At 32.0% G+C, this 13,842-nt stretch overlaps 1 protein-coding gene and 1 pseudogene across 3 annotated transcripts in view; one reads left to right on the top strand and one right to left on the bottom strand.

The window, feature by feature from the left end:
- Positions 1–1,135: 1,135 nt before the first annotated feature.
- LOC142644230 (uncharacterized) lies at positions 1,136–2,253 on the bottom strand (annotated as a pseudogene).
- Positions 2,254–5,271: 3,018 nt separating this feature from the next.
- Positions 5,272–13,842, top strand: part of LOC142644780 (uncharacterized) — a 12,388-nt gene continuing 3,817 nt past the window's right edge. The window contains exons 1-6 of one of the 3 annotated variants that reach the window (XM_075819353.1): positions 5,272–5,573; positions 6,935–7,098; positions 7,580–7,650; positions 7,918–7,976; positions 8,413–8,764; positions 10,505–10,576. In XM_075819353.1, coding sequence (XP_075675468.1) covers positions 8,697–8,764; positions 10,505–10,576 — 140 coding nt within the window. In that variant the 5' untranslated portion in view covers positions 5,272–5,573; positions 6,935–7,098; positions 7,580–7,650; positions 7,918–7,976; positions 8,413–8,696. The remainder of the gene's footprint in view (positions 5,574–6,934; positions 7,099–7,579; positions 7,651–7,917; positions 7,977–8,412; positions 8,765–10,504; positions 10,577–13,842) is intronic. The other 2 variants (XM_075819352.1, XM_075819354.1) reach the window with 2 other exon arrangements.

The following is a 13,842-nucleotide window of genomic DNA, read 5'->3' on the forward strand; positions in this document are numbered from 1 at the left end:
AGGCCCAGAGAATTTTGTTTATGAGGTTCATTTTAGTCACTCCCTTTCCTTAGTCATCTTTGCCAAGTGATGTACTATTGTGGTTGATTTTGGTCTGAGGTGAAACTTCTGATGGTTTATTAATTGACTAGTGGAAATTACATAAGGTGTTTTACTTTGAGGTGCTTTTTAGATTGAGGTTAAGTGACTAATTCATATTTTTGAACTGGGGTGTATGGTTGGTAACCTCATCTTCTCATCCTCAGATTATATTGCATCTCATCATGTATTCATCAAATTGTGATACGTAGTTAGAACCTTTTTTTTTTCTCAAGAAGTATACCTATTCCCTTGTCTATGATTATTCAATTGATCAAGAAGATCACCCTGATAAGATTCGGGTAGGTACTTCTCGTTGACCTTTTCCCTCATTTCTATCCAATTGGTTATAGCAAATTGGTTAGGATTTCAGTTCTATCTCATCAAAGTTTAGCTCTACTTTTAAAAGTTCCATTTATAGCAAATTTGACCTTGTTGTCATCAGATAAGTTTTAGTGTTTTACTACTTAAAGAAGTAGTGCATTCAACATAACCAATCAATGAAGCTTAATATCTAAGCGACAGTCAAAAGTAGTGCTCCACATATCAATCTCTCATTGGGGTTTCATTTTCTATTTATTTGGATTCTTATGATTGGTCACACAATTCTTTATTGTCAAAACAAAATCACTTGACACTCCTTTAGGTTACTTCTGGAAACATAGTTCTCCCTGATTTTCAACTGTTTGTATTTGACTTTCAATGGAGAATGGTTATCGAAAAATTCTGTTCACTCGTAAAGCATATCAAGCAGGACATTTCATGACTGACATAACTAATTCTTGCAATTTATTGTTGCCTTGTTGGTATGGTACATAAAGGGCCAGCAACTTGAATCACTGGCTAGTAGGAAGAGTTTTTGCAATGAAGCTAAAAATTGTGCTCATAAGAAGAATTTGTGTGTAAGTGAAAGAAATTGAGGGATTAGTCATAACAAGTTCCCTATAGGAACTGTGATAATAGGACTCGAAATTTTCCTATACAAATAAGCCCATTTGAAGTTGCCATGGCAGCTTGATGTATTTGCATCATACCATATGGACTGCTATGTCATCCTTTATCTTCTAGATTTTCTCAGCGAGGTGTTTTTCAGATCAAGTCCAATGTCCAACCCATTGTAAGCGATGGGAGCATACATCCATAGATCATCAGAGCTTAAAAGCTACAACATTCCAAACAAGATAACCAAAAAAATATTAGTAACATATTAATACAAAAATAGCACTACTGCTTTAATCTCATCTTTCCTTATGTATACTAACAAGGATTCCCTTTACCTTAGTCTGCTGCTGTAAAAACTTCACATATTGGACAGCTTCCTCAAGCATTGTGCTAATATCAACCTGTAATACCAAAGAACTACTTGTCAGAATTTCAATTACCCCTCAGACTTTCTGAGCAATTTCTAGATAGAGAAAAGTGCTCACCTTTATTCCAATAGGGACGAGGTTCTGCAGGACTCTCAACCTTTCATTTATATTCTCTCTTCTTTTCTGCAAGATACAAAGGTAGGATCAATTATTCAATGTCACATTCATGAGCAGGAAAATTTCAATAAAATTGGTCAATGTGCAAGCATTTGAGGGAACTTACCCTTGCATAGACACTCTGGGGATCAATGGCTGAACCCCTCCAGGCTCTTGTTTTACCATTCAAGTTTAGCGTTACATCCCCTTTTGTGGCCAAACTTGAGGTCACTCCTACATTCAGCTCCTGAGAAGAATTGGACTCATCCTCAGAGGAACAGCTACTTGAACTTCGCCCAATAAGGCCAGCATTATCATATTCTTCGTTGTAGTCAATCATAGCAAGCTTATGATTCTTCTTTGATTCTTGAATTTGTATGATCCTTCGGACCTGCATTATTAAATTAGGATTTCATTAGGAATAGGAGAAAACTTGTTTTATCTTGCATAATAGTAACACTTCCACTCCGAGCTCTTTTTTTAGAGTTCTCAGATGGGTTGTTACATTTGTCTTCTGGGATTGAATCAGTCATTGATATCTCAGATCCCCTCTAAGCTTTGATTCTTTGACAGCAACAATAGGTTCAGCTAAGTATCCAGCAGACTCTTCCGGAATTTCGTCACTCATTTCTTGGTTTAAGCAGTCATTTCCTTCAATGAGAAATGAGCTGCTGTCTTTCATGTCAGCCATACAGATATCAATGGACATGGAGCTATTCTTGGATGCTAAAATTGGATGAGAATCACTCATGTAGTAGCTTTTTTGGCTCAAAATACCGCCACCAAAGTTTGAAGAAATAGAATTAGCCATATCTGAATAATAGTATGAAAATTCAGTAAGTCCTGCCATGTTCATAGATGAATCATGGCAAGGCCAAAATGCAGATGGCAAGTTATTGAGCACTTGAGCCATGAAATGAGCCTCCTCAAGAGTATACATTCCACTGAGAGAGCTCCATTGTCCTTCAGAAATGGCTCCCAAATGCTCCATATTTTCTGTGTGGAAGCTTATTAGAAAAAAATGGTCATTTTTTTTCTTAAGTGTTTGAATGTTAGCACAAGCTCTATGATGGTAAAGAAGGGCATGAAGATTGAACTATTTATACCAAAAGAGTATTAACAAAGGGTTGACATTTTGATACTGAACGTATAATTGCCAATATATTATTAGAAGAAAAATGTCCAAATTCATTATAAGAAATATGCACAAGTTCATGATAGGGCCAATGACAACTAAAGCAGATTAGAATAATGCTGATTTCAAAATATGGCCTATGGAGCCTTTCTTACTCTACCTTAAAGCTTAAACTAAAAAGAAAAAAGAATTATAAAAAGAATATTTAAGAGTCAAAAGAATATTATTGAAATAATTAAGTAGAAGAATAATTCTAAAGACACTCAATTTCACATCTTGCAGTTTTGTGTGATTGTAAATGATGGACACTTTCTGCTCATATGGATCCATCACTTTTTTTTAACCACTCATAATCGCCCGAGTCAATAAGTTGTGAAATTGAGTGTGGGAATGAGTGTTTTCGTGGTACATAGAATGGTTGGTATAAAAAAAAAAAAAAAGTTATTAAAAAGGTTCATACTTCATAATGAGAGCCGGATATGGTGAGGTGGGGAGAAGAAGAGAGTTTCACCTGGTGATGGAGAGAAACGTGGGATGTTTTGAAAATGGTAAACATATATAATGTATGAAACAGAATGATAATGACATGCTTAAGATTAGACTGCCTCCAAATTTGAATCATGTTGGTGTTTTAAACCAGTTTAATGTACTCATGACTTTAATTCCAAAATTTTCACTATTTCATAAATTCATATAGGTATCTAACCCAAAAAAGAAAAGAAAAAAGCACCACCAACTCTTTGATTAAGCATAGGAATTAGAAAAAGAAGGAAATTACTTTGTTATTAACATAAAACAAGAATGATGTTTATATTAGATACTTCAATCTTATGTTTTCCACTGATCAGGCCTGCCCCATTTGACAGTTGAACCATTTTGTTTTTATTCTGTGGTCCAGGAATTCACCAAAATGAGAAGAAAGAATAAAGTGGAGATATATATATATATATATATATAGTTTTTTTTTTGGGAAAATGTCTGTGGGTAGACTATATTGTACTTAATAAAGTGCACGCGACTCAGCATTTGTTGCCAAAAATGTATAAATTAGGGTAAATACATCAGAGTATATTGGGGGAGAAACTATCTTCTGGTTCACGCGTGGTTTATTTGAATTCTTGTGGGGCAACTATCAATCCTTATATTTAAGGGCTACCTCTCATTTATGTCTACGCCAGTACGGATCCAACAGTTGGGCTAACATGAGTTTTGGGTTGACTCAAGAAAATGGTCTAGAAATGGTCTCCGATATATATATATATATATATATATATATATATATATATATATATATATATTGGCTAACATGAGTTTTGGGTTGACTCAAGAAAATGGTCTAGAAATGGTCTCCGATATATATATATATATATATAGGGTGTATTTAGATACCGCTTATTTGTTGAAAACTGAAAACTAAAAACACTGTAACAAAATAATTTTTAAATGTGTGAATAGTACTGTGGGACCTAAATTTATATTGAAATTTGTGTTTGGATGACTTTTGTGGGTCCGTGAACAGTGCTGTAGGACCCACATTATTTCAGCGAAACGCACAAATGCTAGTGATAAACGCTATCCAAACTCCTCATAATGGAGAAATTGAAAAGCATGGAAAAAGTTCTTTCTAAATTAAAGTAAATAAACATGTAAAAACAAAGTATATATAAAGATAAAATGATCATGATATTATTAGATAGAAAAAAAAAAGTCAAAGATAAATGTGTAAAGTCAATCGATTAATATATATAATAGGGTTCGGTTAATGTTCTTAAGATATATATTAATCATTTATTTTGGGAAATTTTTATGGGGAATTGAAAAAACTATCAAAACAGTAAACCACTTTTTCATTTTTCTATAAAAAGTTTACTAAAATAGTTGACTAATGTATGCCCTAAAGGCACACATTAGTAAGACCCTATTTAATATTATCAAAAAATTAGACGAACAAATCAATAAAAAAAATGGTAATGAGATTGATGATTCAGTCCATTTTAGTTTATTTTGGCTCACTTTAGTTCATTCGGTTTGCTTTGATCCATTTCAGTCTACTTCGGTCCATTCATCAATTTTAGTCCAATTCGGTTTACTTTGGTCCAATTAAGTCCACCTTAGTCTGTTTGGCCTACTTTAGTCCATTTTGATGCACTTACTTAAGAATGGAAAAAATACAAGTTTAGGTTAAGAGTACCTATTATAAATTTGAATTGTTTAATTTAATGATTTGTGGTATTATCTTTCTTTATATTCTTTTTTCCCCTTAGCTAATATTAGTATTTTACTTTTTGAAAGAATTACACAATTTTAGGATTTTGATATAATCAATCAATCAATATCAGTATCATATCATATACTATATATAATAGCAGAAACTGAGAGAAAGTTGGCTCCTACAATTAAGGAGGTGCTGCCAAATAGGAAAAATGACTATTTAAAATTTAGACATGTTTAAGTTAAAAAGCGATACATTACATTGTTTGGTAATGCTATAACACTGTTTAAAAGTGATAAATTATAATTTTTCGCGTTAAAATACTATTTGGAGCCTCTTGGTATAAAACGAAACTAACTGCTTAAAAAAAAATTACTACACGGAGAAATGAGAAAGAGAGATTGAGAGAAAAGAGAGACAGAGAAATAGAGAGGCAGAGATAGAGAGGCGATGAAATCGAGAGAGAGGCTATGAAGACATGGAGAAAGAAACAAAAAAGACAAAAAAAAAAAAAAAAGAGAGAGAGAGAGAGGCAATCCTAGGACATGGAGAAAGAAGAGATTGCCCCTCTGTTTCTGACAAAACGCCTCTCTGTTTCTCTCACTAAGATTAGAGTTCATTCGCCATTCTGCCCACAAACAACGCCTCTAATGGGTTCTATTATTTTTCTGATTTTTTGAAGGTAAATTAGATCTGTTATATGCATTCAATTTTTTCAATTTGGATCTAGATTTGGATTCAAAAATTAGGGCTAAGGAAATCTGGTTTTAATATGTGACTATTCTTTTTTTAATTTTTTCGGTAATAGATTTTTTCCATTCGTCTATTTTGGAATTAAATCATTCAATTTCAAAAATTAACTGGTTAAAAATCATTCAATTTTTTCGGTAATATGTTATTATTTTATTTTTATTATTATTTTTTATTTTAGGTTTTATACCCTTTCTTCTTCTTTGCCATTCTCTCTGCCTCTCTCAATTCTCAAAACCCCTAAACCATAGCCCACGGGCACTCTCTCACTCCTTCAATGGCAAAAAGTGCTGATGTAGGACACAATTTACTGTTTAATTATTGTAATTTATTAATTTTGGTATTTTTATGTAAAAACGTTATTTTAGGTTTAGGTGATTTAATTCCTTGTTTTTAGGAGCATTTAATGCTCTTTAGGTCAAATTTGATTCCTGATATGGTAAGGTATCAATTAGGAGTTATTTTAGAATATATTTTCTTGTCTGTCAAGTTTTATGGAGCCCTTAAATAGGCTCTGAAGTTTGTAAACGTTTTTCATAATTTTATTGAATAAAAATCAGAAAAGCTGAGACTTTGCTCTCTTTTGGTTCTTCAAGAACTGTGAACTTATCAAGGATTCTTCCTTGTGGCGTTCAAACTTTATACCTCTGGTTCGTGATTCTTTATAATCATTGGGTCAAGGTCAACTTATACCTTTGGTTCGCGTTTCGATTATAAACGTTGGGTCAGGGTTTCTATCATAAATCTGAATTTTAGCTTTCCTGGGTAAATATTCCAATATTTTTGTTGGGTCTCAAAGCGTGTCGATTGAGGTTCGCATCAAGTGCCAGCCTCCCACCACCGTCATATACCGCCAAAGCCGCTACCAGTGCAGGGATTTTAATTTTTGTTATCTCAGATTTAGGTATTTGGATTTGGTTTGATTTTCTTTAATTTAGGTATTTGGATAATTGATTTTGATTAAGGTTGAACCCATGCAAAATCGAAGATATCTGCTTCTTCTTTAACTCTCTCTCAGCCTCTCCATCTTTTCCCTAAAAAACACAAAACACGAACTGACCTCTGACCCCTGGGTTATTGGTGTTATATTCCATAATTTTATTGCTCTTTATTTGTTTAGGTTGATTGAAATAAATAAAATTTAATGGTAATATGTTATTATGCTATAAATTGTTGTTAATTTTAGTAAATTTTATTTATTTACTGTCCTTCTTGGGCCTCTGTTTATCGTGGATTTTTCCTTCCTTTCTATTTTGATTTTGTGTCAATTTACTAAATTATGTGTATTTTCAGATGGCGGTTTGTTCTCCTCGATTGAGTCGCAAAGGTGAGTCGTAGGCCACAAAACCTGCATAAGTTTGCATACTCTCAATTTGGCTTTCAATATTGGTCATTGTCCCTAGCAAGCGATACAACAAGACTTCCTCTGCATCTCTCACACCCACATGAACCACATTGTGAGTGTCCTTTCTATGTTTTTATTACTTTCTCTTTGTTTATATTGCTCTTGGTATTGGAAATTTTTTGTATACTTCATTGTGTGTGTGTGATAAATTACAGTGGTTAGATGTTAAATATTTAGTAACTATTTATACATTTGTATTTTGTTTAAAGTTGTACTACCAATTGAAGATTTTGGTTGGTGACTGTGTTATTTGCCCCCCAAAATGTTTGTAAAAATGCCTAAACCAAACTTTCCATCACTTAGGAAGTACAAGGTAAAAAATCTAATAGAAAACTTTCCATCTTTACTGAAAGTTATTTTGAATCTTAACTTCAATGTGAAGGGTTCACTGAATTTTTACAGATAAGTTTTCACTTTGAGGAAAATATTTCCTATTAATAGCAGTCCTATACTCCTATTGTTGAGTGTTCTGCTTATGGGGATATTTATATTTGGTTAGGAATTTTGATTCATGGGAACTGTTTTTTGTTAAGGTGGTGCTGTCTTTGTTAGAAAAAGAGGAAAATGAAGTTTACAAAAAGCCTAAATCTGAGATAAAGAAAGGGTATTTCTTTCCCTATTCTTACTTCCTAGAAATGCCAAAAATAACTGTTTCACATGAACTTGAGACCTATATGGCTTAAATTGTTTAAGAACTTTGTATGTCTGAAGCAATTTAGTAATAATTTTCATTTTTTAATCCTACTTAGTTTCTGAAGATATTTTTTTCATCTATTCTTTGTTCGCCAATATTTATTTCTTTCAAATGGTAAATGTTTCAGTGACTCTACTTCTTTACACTATCAATGTTAAAGTTGTTTTCTATATGCAGGTGTTGAAGGTATCATTGTGGTTGCTGTTGCTAAAGATAACACCCTAAGGTTGTGGAAGGTAAAAGGCTATTTTTCTTCAAAATTCCCATCCATGTTTGAAGCATACTTTCTAGAATAATAATAGTAACAATAAAGAAATGAATAGATATTTTGGATAACAAATTAATTACTACCCACAGCAGGCTCAATATAAGCATAATATAATAGAAATTGTACCATGATATCACCAATATCGACCAAAGAAAGGGTCTAGCAATGAGTTCTAAGGCAAACATCTTAAACAAAAACATTTATTTCTTTTTTAACACCGTTTGACAGTGGCTGTGTATATTGAAAAAAAAAACCCGGTCAAAATAAAATAATAAAAAAGTTGCAACTAAAAAACCCTAGCGATCTCTTCTCATCAGACTCTGCTCAACATTTTCTCTCTTTAAAAAAAACCTTGCGATATAGAGAAAGGGAAGGACAACTGAGTGTATTTGATTTATGTGTAGGAATTGAGGTCAACTGCCATCTGATCTGCTGCTCTACCTCATCTCTGATGGAAAAATACATGTTTGTATCGCATACAAAACACGCAGTGGAAAATTAACGGATCTACTTCATTCGCAATTGTTAACATGTACTATGCAAATTTCAGAATTTAAGAACAGGAGAGCGTACCTTGGTGTGGTGAAAATCAAAACCAAAATCAGAAGTACTCGGGAACACTTTTAATCTTCATTCCAATTCTACTTTATGCCCAAGAAGTGTGGTCTCTCAATCAGTTTAAGGGAGAATGATAGAGTGTCTCACTCTTACATACACACCATTTCACAATCATCTCTCTTCATGCATTAAAATTCTGTATGTTTCTCTCCTTATAACTGATTATTTAATTGGGCTAGCCTTTTGGGCCTTTCCAAGGGGTTTAGTATATGGCTTGGAGTGGGATCAAAAGGGACCAAAAAGACACTAGCTCCAATGGGCCTTGGGTTTTTCTGTCAACTCTTGACAAGTCCAAAGTTATCATTAACTATATTTAATATCATTATATAAATATAGTTGCACTCTAGGCCTTATTTATAAATTATATCTCAAGACTTTATTATACGTGCAACCTCTTCATAAAATATTCGTAGTAATACAAAGTCATAAATGTAGACTACCACTTTAAAGATTACTGCATCTTAATCCTTGAGTACCTGGTTTAATCCTTTATGTTATTCATCATATATTTATGAAATCCAATTTCATAAATATATACTTTAGTAAATATTTATTAAAGTAGTTAGGCCTAACATTCTGAATAACAAACCTATTAAACTTATCTCAATGGAATATTTTGTATTTTCGTTAAGAGACTATGAATTCCATCTTGAAAATATATATTCCATCAACACTAAATGTAGTTGCCCAACATACTGAGGTTTTGACCGTAACTTTAGATTTCACTCCTGATATATCAAAGCAACTTATACTTCATGATCATGTCCATTATTCTCTTAGGATTAAAAGTTCATGTAAATATAAGTCGTGAGATTTATTATTTGTTTGACAGTCGTTAGGAGAATAATAAATCTCATAGCGGTTCAGTTCAATATGTCTTAACTCTTAAAACATATCAACATACCAATTAGAAGTCTCCACTTCCATGATCAAGACAAATCATCTTAGTTAATATGTTATACAAACTAAAATTCTGAATTTACAAAGAACTTGTGACTTATATCCTCTGTGACTAAATCACATAAATCACATACTATGCATCTCATGGACTATATGATAATGTCAAATATTCATGTTACCATAATTTTAGATTATAATAAAACAACTTTATTAATACAACATTAAGTCATACATTGAGTCATAAATAATGTCATACATAGCATCATAGAATAGGATTTAAGGGCACTAAACCTAACAATCTCTTCTCTACAACAAATTTTTCTAAAGGCCAGCGTACTCTTTTCTTCTTCAAATACTATTTTGGTTTTCTAAAACCTTTCACCATTGCTTTTCCTTTTCGAATTAGCATATTAAATCTCCAATATGTATATGTTTTTAGTTTAAAACCAAATGTTCATATTGCAAGAATTACCATCTTCCTTTCCAATATATCTGCATTTCAAAATTTTCTCCATACTGAATTATCTATGGTTCTTCTTTGACTCCTTTTGAAATATAGATGGGTTTATTTCTCTTTCTATGGAAAAATTATAATTTCCAGTTTTAAGTGCTAGTAACATAAGGGATTTTGCCCTTGATTTTAATTGCCAAATTTCAACTTGGATGGTTATAAGTCTGAAAGTTTAAGTTTTGGTTTGAAATTATTATTTTTGGTTTTAAGTTTTGGTAACATTAGAGATTTCGCCCTTGATTTTAGTACTTGGATGGTTTAAAATTTGAAAGTTTGGAGTGTATAGTAATTTATAATTTTTTTTCTAAGTGAAATTATGGTTTTTTGGATTAATTACTACGTTTTTGAAAAATAAATAAACTAATTAATAACCAACTGATTACTATACACCTTCCAACATATTGTTAGACACTGTGTTATTGAAATTATAAAAAACGTTCTTACCCTGTCATTTTGTTGAAATTCAGATTTGCTGCAGTTTTCTGTCAAGTACAAAATCTGAGTAATATGCAAGCAGAGTTGCTGGAACAAACTGATAGGTTAGGAAAGCCTAATTTTCCCTTTGTTCATCTGATAATTCTTACCATTATGAATTTCCTCTGTTTTTGCATATTTTAGACAGCTTTTTCTAAAAAGAAAAAAATGCATTCCATGATTCTTTTTCAACTAACCTGTAAAATAGTTTTTTTTTTTTTTTTTGTTGGTGTCATGTTTTGTGATCAACTTCCTTATAATGATTACTTCAGCTTCTTTTTGCATATTTAGACAGCTTTTTCTTAGGGGTGGCAAAATTTGACACGACCCGCGAACCCGACACGACACGACACGAAATTAGCAGGTTATGGGTTGAGGCTTAATGGGTTCGTGTCATATTCGGGTTGACATGGCTAACCCGTTTAATAAATGGGTTGGGTTAGTGTTGAACACATAGAACTTGTTTGACCCGTCTGACCCGTTTAATTAAATGATATTTTACCAATATACCCTTCAAACTCTAGGTATATAAACTTATTAGTTGTTGTGATTTATTTTCTTTGACATATTGTGATTGATTATTTGTGATATTGGGATATGCTTTAATTTTGAATGATTATTTGTGATGCAGTTACTCGTTAGTTCTGAATTTTATATTAAAAATATTTATTTGTTTATTTTTTCATTAATTTTTATTTTTCATTTTGATAAAATCTGATAAACAGGTCGACACGATTGACCTGTTTAATAAATGGGTCGTGTTAGGGTTGAGGAATCTTGACCCGTTTAATAAACATGTCGGGTTAGTGTTGACCTATGTAGTCAAATACTCATGACTTGACACGACACGAACCCGACACGCGAACACGAATTGCCACCCCTACTTTTTCTAAAAAGAAAAAAATGCATTCCATGATTCTTTTTCAACTAACCTGTAAAATAGTTTTTTTTTTTTTTTTGTTGGTGTCATGTTTTGTGATCAACTTCCTTATAATGATTACTTCAGCTTCTTTTTGTAGACTTTTTTTCACCTTAGGACGGCCTTACTATCCCTCTATTTATTTGATATTTTGGATTACATTTTGTCGATTGATGTATTTGGGATAGTTCTAAGAAAAATTAGATTGTTAGAGTTCCCTTTGGTTTATTTTTTGAAAATAAAAAACCTTTTTTTAGGCTTTACATTTCAATCTACCTCAAAGATTAAATTTTCATGATTCCGAGGGATTTCAGTTGCTATTTGTGATGATTCTGTGAATGAAACTTTCAATTTCAAATAGAGCTCTTATATATGGTTTGTGATCTCTAGCATTTTCCCCCACCCATGTTTGTAAGATTTGAGTTGCAATAGTAGCAGATTATTTGTTAAAAGTTTGGGTATCTTATATTAGTATCTATTTAATTGTTAGTCTCTATCTTTCAAACTGTTGAATACTTTGTTTTGTTGAGTTATTTTGGAACTCCGTGCATCCATCTTAATTTTGCTAATTTTTGCATATAGGCTCAGGCTGTTGTTTTTTCTATTAAATAAGTAGTGTTGTTCTCAAAGTTGTCATGATGCGAACCTCAATAGACCCAACAAAAATATTGGAATATTTACCCAGGAAAGCTAAAATTCAGATTTATGATAGAAACCCTGACCCAACGTTTATAATCGAAACGCGAACCAAAGGTATAAGTTGACCTTGACCCAATGATTATAAAGAATCACGAACCAAAGGTATAAAATTTGAATGCCAAAAAGAAGAATCATTGATAAGTTCACAGTTCCTAAAGAACCAAAAGAAGAGCAAAGCCTCACCTTTTCTGATTTTTAATCAATAATATCATATGAAAAACGTTTACAGACTTCAGAGCCTATTTAAGGGCTCCATTAAACTTGACAGACAAGTAAATATATTCTAAAATAACTCCTAATTGATACCTAACCATATCTGGAATCAAATTTGACCTAAAAAACATTAAATGCACCTAAAAACAAGGAATTAAATCACCTAAACCTAAAATAACGTTTTTACATAAAAATACCAAAAATAATAAATTACTATAATTAAACAGTAAATTGTGTCCTACATCAGACCCCTCCACTTGAAACAAACTCGTTCTCGAGTTCATCTTTGAAATCTGAAATCTTCCGCTCCAAATAAACAAATACTTTGAATGCTTTAATGACTTGATCCGGTTGTGAAACTTGAATCCTTCATAAAGTGTAACATAAAATTTCTTCTCATCTACTTTCAATTTATTCGCAACATCAATCAACAAAGGGTTGATAATAAAATTAAAATTTTCTACTCCAAGAAAATCAACATATTGTATAGTCATCTTTAACAAATCAACTGAGACTTGAGGATTGTGAGTTGTGGACTCATCCTCATATTTGACCTCAATTGAATCTTCCACAATGTTCTCAATAATTACCATCTCTTTTTTTTTCAAGTTTTTTTTTTTCACTTTTTTTTTTTTTTTTTGTGTGGATGATAACAGGAAACAAAAGATAAAATGATAGAAAACTGATTTTAGAACCTGTGCTCTGATACCAAATGATGCAAACCTCAATCGATACGCTTTGAGACCCAACAAAAATATTGGAATATTTACCCAGGAAAGCTAAAATTCAGATTTATGATGGAAACCCTGACCCAACGTTTATAATCGAAACGCGAACCAAATGTATAAGTTGACCTTGACCCAATGATTATAAAGAATTACGAACCGAAGGTATAAAATTTGAACGCCACAATGAAGAATCCTTGATAAGTTCACAATTCCTGAAGAACCAAAAGAAGAGCAAAGCCTCACCATTTCTGATTTTTAATCAATAATATCATATGAAAAACGTTTACAGACTTCAGAGCCTATTTAAGGGCTCCGTTAAACTTGACAGACAAGTAAATATATTCTAAAATAACTCCTAATTGATACCTAACTATATCTGGAATCAAATTTGACCTAAAAAGCATTAAATGCACCTAAAAACAAGGAATTAAATCACCTAAACCTAAAATAACGTTTTTACATAAAAATACCAAAAATAATAAATTACAATAATTAAACAGTAAATTGTGTTCTACATCAGACCCCTCCACTTGAGACAAACTCGTCCTCGAGTTCATCTTTGAAATCTGAAATCTTCCACTCCAAATAAACAAATACTTTGAATGCTTTAATGACTTGATCCGGTTGTGAAACTTGAATCCTTCATAAAGTGTAACAAAAAATTTCTTCTCATCTACTTTCAATTTATTCGCAACATCAATCAACAAAGGGTTGATAATAAAATTAAAATTTTCTACTCCAAGAAAATCAACATAATGTATAGTCATCTTTA

This window comes from Castanea sativa, chromosome 7 (assembly GCF_040712315.1).
Source record: "Castanea sativa cultivar Marrone di Chiusa Pesio chromosome 7, ASM4071231v1".
NCBI lineage: Eukaryota > Viridiplantae > Streptophyta > Magnoliopsida > Fagales > Fagaceae > Castanea > Castanea sativa.